The sequence below is a fragment of the Dendronephthya gigantea genome, unplaced genomic scaffold (genome assembly GCF_004324835.1).
Source record: "Dendronephthya gigantea isolate DGI-Jeju-01 unplaced genomic scaffold, DenGig_1.0 000003F, whole genome shotgun sequence".
Lineage (NCBI taxonomy): Eukaryota > Metazoa > Cnidaria > Anthozoa > Malacalcyonacea > Nephtheidae > Dendronephthya > Dendronephthya gigantea.
This window is the reverse complement of record NW_021163013.1, coordinates 2,515,961-2,523,624: the sequence shown is the minus strand read 5'-3', so window position 1 is coordinate 2,523,624 and position 7,664 is coordinate 2,515,961. Positions and strand designations below refer to the sequence as shown.

The 7,664-nt window shown below is 34.1% G+C and overlaps 1 protein-coding gene across 1 annotated transcript; it reads right to left on the bottom strand.

Annotated features, from left to right (window-relative positions):
- Nucleotides 1-1,584: 1,584 nt before the first annotated feature.
- LOC114539793 (proto-oncogene tyrosine-protein kinase receptor Ret-like) lies at nt 1,585-6,875 on the bottom strand. Its single transcript, XM_028560371.1, has 12 exons — nt 6,548-6,875; nt 6,205-6,216; nt 5,471-5,665; nt 4,927-5,106; nt 4,609-4,725; nt 4,271-4,464; nt 3,869-3,988; nt 3,261-3,331; nt 3,150-3,190; nt 2,450-2,546; nt 2,048-2,147; nt 1,585-1,647 (listed from the first exon to the last, which is right to left on the bottom strand). The coding sequence occupies exons 1-12, from the start codon at nt 6,873-6,875 to the stop codon at nt 1,585-1,587; spliced, it is 1,518 nt and encodes a 505-aa protein (XP_028416172.1).
- Between the last annotated feature and the right edge of the window lie 789 nt (nt 6,876-7,664).

Sequence of the window (7,664 nt, the reverse complement as noted above, 5' to 3'; positions counted from 1 at the left end):
ATCTACGATTTTAAAGCATTTTTGGAGTGTTCTTGAACAGGTAAATAGGTAGATTTTGTATTTTAGAGCATGCAAGTATTTCGTAAGTTTAACTTATAAATTTATGAACAAACGTACGACACCTCGAATTTATTCGTCAATTTCGTTAAAATGATTTTGATTGGGAAAACATTTATTTTTAAAGGTCAATCTGTTTAAAAAGGAATTGAAATTTCGCTAAAAATTGTACTATTTAAAACTATTCGTACCACAATTAATGAATTACGATTATAGTTGAATGTGATAGCTCGAGAGTCGACCTTATAATTGTACCAAGATATAGGATTTTACTTACACGGCTTCGATCATTCAGCAGAAACCGCGAGTATCACAGAATTTCAGTGATGGAAATATAAGTTTATTGCTTCAGGCGAGGGGACTCTGCATGCAATGTATTTCTAGTAAATACTATAATTTTTATATGGTGTATGAGTTCTACGAGTGTTTTCGTCCTCGGTAAAATACCGCCATCCAAATAATAAATAAATAAGCGACATTATTGGCTAAGGCAATCTATGCAATCACTCGAGTGTTTAAGCACTTTATTCACACTTTCATTCATTATATATATATGTCAACAAAGATCTATAAAATTAAATGACTAATTGAGAATTTTGAGATTAATGGCTGAGAGAGAGAGAGAGGAAAAGAGAGAGAGGGAGAAAGAAAATGCATGCATGCATGAAGACGAGTCCTCTGAAGTTTGCTGGTTTCAAAAAGTTGTAGTTTTTTTCCCTTTTCAATTATTAGATATTTCAGTGAAGTGTCGTGGTCAACATGCAATGAGACTTCAAATTCGCACATGCATTTTGCAAGCATAGCGTGACATTTTTCATGAATGTAGAACAAGGTTTTATTATAACGAAACCAAACATTTAATACGTATTAAATTTTCAATGAAGGATATTTGAGTAGCGTAGCGAGCCTGACAATTTGTCCCCTTATGCTAATATTTTTGTGTTCATTGATTGTGAAAACAATGAATTTCTAAAGACATGAAAAATTATTCTCGAAATTTACATAGCGGGACAAAATGGTAAGGCTGGCTATGCAATCTCATGTCAAAAACTAGTCCCTCTAAGAAGTCGACCGCGATTCGCGAATCGTATGACTATTTAGCAGGTCAAGGTCTCGTTCGCTAGCGAGACTCAAATTTATAGGGGTGATCTATTTGTATATCTCAGATTGTGTTGATTATGTTAATAGATTGTTATAACAATGGATTTGGAAAAAAATTGATCAAAGGCAAAATGAATTTAAAAATATCTGCCGCTGCCTCCAATTATCGTGCTTCCTATTCGTCAGCGTTACAAACTTATATGTAACACTATAGTCATAGTGTCGTACTAGAAATTATTCTAAAGTCATGCTCTTAAACTTTAGCACTTCCAAACTGTATGGATATTACTAGCGAATTTACTCTCGTGCAAAAAATACTGAATTTAATACTAAACTCTAATTATGTTTTTCAAAAAGATATTTAGTTCGATTAAAAGAAGATCTTTCTCAAACGTAAGCACTTTCATTTCTCACAGTTACATGATCTTAGATATTAATCTCTCTTCGAAAGTCTTCGCCCTTTACTTGATGCAAACTGATATACGATTTCTGAAAATAAATTTATTGTTATCTTAATGTAATATTAGTTGTATAATCGTTACATAGATAGCTGTAACAGTTGGGCATGCCCATATCCTCAGCAAAATCGCAAGTTACATTGTAAAGAAATCAAACTGGCTTCCACTTGCGACATGTATAAGCGTAGGGATAAGAAAAGGCAAAAAGAAAAACAATGAAACGCAATGAAACATGCAGCACTCGAATCGACATTTGCCCTGAATTTATAAAACATAAGCCAGTGAAAGACAAAATAAATTTCAAATGAATAATTCTCCTGATTTTTCTTTTACATATACTTTATTTAAGTCGGAATGTTTTTTCTTTTAAGCTTATGTTATGCATTAGTGAAAACCATGCAGGCTTTATAGTTCTATGTATATGAGCTTACTTGGTTATCAGTTAACATGTCATGAAGATATTGCCGTATTTCCGAGAAATTTGGTCGCTTTTTTTCATCATCGCTCCAACAGTTCATCATTATTTCATATCTGAATAGAAATGAAAGAAAATTTTGGTCCTAAAGGGATATAGCAACAAAAAGTATTTCTAATTTGTTGAAAAGAAAATTGACACTTTTTATAAAACTTCTTAAAAATTACGTGACGTAAAAAGCAGGATTGCTGTTAAAAAAATAAAAACTATAATATGTTCACGCTTTAGTATGGAGCAAATATAATTTTTATTCCTGTAACCCTCAAAGGGAATTTTGAAATAAATAAGCGGTCTTAGCGAAATAAATAAACGAGGGTATTTCTGCAGATTGCTAAAAAAACTCATCTTAGCTACTTACATTTCATTTGAGCAATTAAATGGTTTCGACAGTCGGCAACCAGAATTGATGTGATTTCGCATTTCAATCGGAGATATCTCGCTGTATGGTTCCCCACCTGTAAAAACGTTATCATTGTTAAAAAGGTTTAAAAAAATATACGCAGCATGCATGCGTATTATATATATTCACTTGATTATATCACCATTATGGTTTGAAGGAGACTATATTTAAAAATTAAATAATAATTCGTGTCATGCATCTCAACGGGTTTATGTATTCTATATAAATAGCGGATACGCTCTTTTTTGACAGCCTTAGAAAGAGAAACAGTAAATGGGGAGGAAATTGGACAGGCAAAAAATCGCAAGGGTATAGAAGGGTAACAGGTAATTCCCAGCTGTTTAGAAAGAATTCATTGTTTGTATCCATTGTGCAGGGCAAAACTCCTTCCGTTTTATACTGCAACTATTTTCGGCACTGCGTGATACTCGATGAATACCTTTATTTTTGTGTTACTGTCAATATAGCAATAACTCGAGAAAATATTCGAGAGACGTGCTAAACCAAAAATGGCTAAAAATGTCTTATGTGGAATATTACAAATTCTTATCACAGCTTTTAATGCATCATCCATGCATTTTACGTCCCGAAAGATTCATAAACATATTGCAAGTTCGTATTTTCTCCACTAAAAAATTTAGTATATAGATACACTTACCTAAGGTTACCAATTCATGGAGAAAAACGCCAAAACTCCATCTAAAAATTGTATTAAAAATTCTTGTCAAATTTAAAAAGACCTTATACCGACAGTTATATTTGAACTTACACATCACTAGCTGTTGTGAAGCGACCATAAAGTAAACTTTCCAAAGCCATCCATTTAATAGGTAATAAATCCTACAAGAATCATTGCAACAAATTAATTTTAAAGACTTATTTGTAGTTTCATGAAAGGAAGCTACCTACCCGAAAACTTTCGGTTAAACTATTTCCTATCATATATTATACGTTCACGTCCAAGCCTAAACACCATTACCCACGCTCACTTTAAAACCTAGCTTCAAGTCGCTTATTTACCAGTGACGTTCGCACGTATACATAGCTACAGAGAAGCTAGCTACATTTTTTTTGTTATTACCAGGAAATATACGACAGACAATATAGACATTTTCGGTAAAAGTTTGGAATAGTGAACTGATGTGTATAGGATATACAAGAGCCTGCTTGGCCGCATGCGCAAAGTTCTTTCTATTAAGAGTCTCCGAAACTTTTTTCACTATCATTGCTGGTTAACAGTTGCCAATTGCAGGGTATAAAGCTGGTTCAATTTTGCATTTTGTTTCCTGAACTGCATTATTCAATAACCTTCAGCACGAAGCCCGTCCGTAGTATGATTTTAGTTTCTGAATAATATTTATTTAAAAATAATTATACCTGGTTTGTTCGTATGTATTCCTCAACATTAGCAATATCCCTTGTCAGCCCGAAGTCTGAAATTTTTGCCACATCACAGCTAAGGAGAATATTTCTTGCAGCCAAATCACGATGAACGAACTGAAATGCATGAGGGCTTTTAAGGTGGATTGATAAATTGCCTTTCTTTTTATAATCATATTGATTGCAGGATTTGCAGGGAGAAGTTACCGTGCATCCCATCTTAATATAGGCGATCTACGTGTATTACACATACCCACTCGTTTTATTTTTTTCAATAATACCTATTTTTATACAGTAGAAACTAAATAATTATGTTTGATATGCTGAATAAGTCGTTTGAGGGTAAAATATTGCAACGAACTGTCTAACTTTGAAATTGTATTCAACAAATATGTTCACCTTTAGATCGGAAAGATGCACCATTCCACTTGCTACATCCATACACATTTTTAATAGTTCACGACCACTTACAGTCGATATTATTTGAACATTTCGCAAGTCAGGTGTAATGGAGTTGTCACCGACTTTACTTTTTCTGAGAAAGGTTTGTAGATTACCTGGAGAGCAGTACTCTGTTACAACCATTAGTTTCCCTGAAACAAGGAAACATTATCCGTCATCTAACAATAATTTAGACAAACTCAAAAGCTATACTTCAAATTATAATTTCCTAGTTCGAATTCTTAGCCAAAAGCACATACGAATATACTCTTTAATAGAATATTTACACGTATTACCTTTCGAAAAACAACATCCGATCAATCTTACAATATTTGGGTGTAGGTCTTTGTTAATTCTTTTCAAGGTTTCTAACTCAGTTATCAGATCTGATAGATCAAGTTCCGTGGCGTTTTCTAAACAAAAGTGTTAACTAAGAGTCTAAGATTTCATTATAACGAGCAATAAATACAGTTGTGAAATTTGTGAGTATCATGTACAAATCGTTGCGCAGTGGGCTGCTGCTGCCCAACAAGACAGGGATTTTAGATTATAGCTGTATTAAAAATTCATAAAAAGTTAAAGATTTTTTGATAATAAAATCCCATATTATATACCTTTTAACATTTTGACAGCAACCTTTTTTTGTCCTTCTTCCAGAAGAGACGTGTATAACCCTTGCTTTACGATGCCAAATTGTCCTGATCCAAGTGTCTCGTCCAAAATCTGCAAACGGTCTGGGCAGATTTCCCAGTCTTTTAAGATCGTAATGTAGGAAATTTCGCCTGGCAGCGGTACTAAAACGTTAAATTATATCATAGAATTATATTGGCATTATATGCAAAAAATACATCAAAAATACGATAGGCAATGCCTAAAAAAGGCGTTCACAAAAAATTACCATTATATTTGTTTATTTCCCCAAAAATAACGAACCCATCTTGTGTGGTATGTTCACTTTCCTGGCGGGACTGATATTCCTACCATAGATAAATTACATAATCCTTAACAGGATCTTTGTGAAAAAGACCTGTATTTTCATTTGACACACCTAGCTCTCATGAATAAATAAAATTTAGGGTCAGAGGGAGGTCTTACTGAGGTTACTTGAATTTGACTTCCTTTATGTCTTCTTCGCATCAAGAAAAGATAAATAATCACTGCAAGACCAACGAATGTGACGGTTCCGGCTGATCCTCCTGCAATAGCAGGCATATTGCTGAGACTTCTTAGCTTCAGGGGTAATAGTTTCCTCGGTAACTTCACTCTGTATTGTTACATTGTAATAGTAAGCAGCTTCACCAACAATGCCAATATCAACAGCCTCGATTTTTATAGTGTACACTCCAGATTCATCTGAAAAATAAACAGGCCTGAAGAAAAAGGAAGAAATATTCGATCACGGCTATCAACCAGGATCTACATAAGCGTAAATTGCCGAAAGCAAGGCTACGCATCCGTAGAGATTAAATAAAAAAAAAAAAAACGAAAATAATGAAACTACATAAAAATTGAAAGAAAAAAGTTCAGAAATAATCTCTGCAATATTCCACAAGGGCCTAAATGGGGCATTCTAGGTCAATTGCATATCCAAGTTTATCTGGAATACTTTTTCAAATACTATTTCTACTTCAAAGTATTCCAATGCAGGAACATAACGAGGGGAAATATGTTTCGCTCAGCTTCTCAATGATATTAAGGTGGTAAATGTATTCTTACTTCCAAAATCGTGGATAAACAGACTCGTTGCAACCTGTGGTTTCCGAAAAGTATCGTTTCCATTTTTTCTCAAAGATACTAAGTAGTGATCAGCATGACCAGCAAAAACTTCCGTTGGCAACCATTTAACGATCATAATGCTTCTATTAACAGCCACTGAAATATTTTTGGCTTACCTGGCGATGGGCCTAAAAAATTATTGAAAATATCTTCGTAATCATAATTTTTTGGAGAATGGCCTTAAAATCGGAAAATAACTTAAAAAGTTCGTTTGAATTTCAATGGCAATGCAAAAGTTGATAACATTTTTTTGTTCCGATTCTTTAGAAGAAAGAGTCTAGAAATACCATAAGCGCAGCCAGCACTATAATTGGGGGGATTGTTCATATATTCATGGTACGTATGATTAATTTCTTTTCAAATTGTTTGTCATTACAGTCTGTTAACATGAATTAATAATTATATATGAATATGTCTCCCAACTTTATTTATCGATGATGGCTATACGCCACTGCATACCATGTGATAGAGGGTTTAAATCATAGCCACCAGGGTAACCAAATGAAGATTTATAGTTCCATCCAAATACAATGAGACCGAACTTTACCAAGGAAGAAGTGTGATATATTGCAACCTTGCTTAGATCTGGCAGATTTATCACTGTCCAAACATATTTCGATGCATTGATGCCTTTCCAATATAAATCACTCAATTTCAGCCCATCCGCATGTAAACCATTGACGTTTTCCTTTTCTATAACTATTGTGATGGAGTAGGAAATTTGTGAATCAAACGGGAGGGCAACGTGATATAACGAAAGAAACTGGTTTACTGCAGAAAGAGCCATCATTGACCATATTCTATTTTTCCAAAAAATTGATTCGCTTCGGATATACTGGACAACTTGACATGGCTTATTGCACTTAATATATGAAGCTAAATCTTTATTTAGGGTCAACTCCACGTATGACCCAGATGACAACACTTTTGTCCAGTATGAACATTGGACAACAGTATTATTTTGTGATGCAAAAATACGAAAAATGTCTCCGTGTTTTTTTTCCGTTGTTCCTATTGTTGTCAAGATGTATTCATAGCCCCACAAATAAGTCGGCAAAAGGGTTGTTTCTAGGAAACTGTATGATCCGCGCAATCTGCGATCATCAACGCCTGATATCACGGTCAATGGTGACCTTGAAACAACGAGTGTTCCAGATAAATCCTTTTTACTTGAGACGTATAACACATCACGTTTTCTAGGATACATATATATGGTACGCCTTCTATATTTATCAATTATCTCACCGTTAGAGCGATAAGTTATATTTTTCCCGGTAGTAATCATAACACGAAAGCTATGCACTGCTGGTATGACAGCAAGATTTGAAGTACAATTAGTGCAAAATGGTAAATATGATGCTGCATAATAGGCAAAACCCGTGGCGTTATATAGAGTTGGTAACGCTAAACTTCCTTCAAATTTGAGACTGTCGCCGATATTTAAGCACAGAACTGAAATATCTCCGGATGAGATAATCTGGATACCTCTCTGGTAACTTATTAGTTCCCTCAATCGCCACGAATTTGGCAGTTTCTGCCTTAAAATTCCTCCTTCTTTAATGAATTTTTTTATATG

Coding starts and splice junctions, on each gene's coding strand:
- LOC114539793 (XM_028560371.1), bottom strand. CDS start 6,875: ATGGCTCTTTCTGCAGTAAACCAGTTTCTTTCGTTATATCACGTTGCC. Junction 5,107..5,470: donor TCACATTCGTTGGTCTTGCA/GTGATTATTTAT, acceptor TTAACGTTTTAG/TACCGCTGCCAGGCGAAATT. Junction 4,465..4,608: donor CGGATGTTGTTTTTCGAAAG/GTAATACGTGTA, acceptor TCCTTGTTTCAG/GGAAACTAATGGTTGTAACA.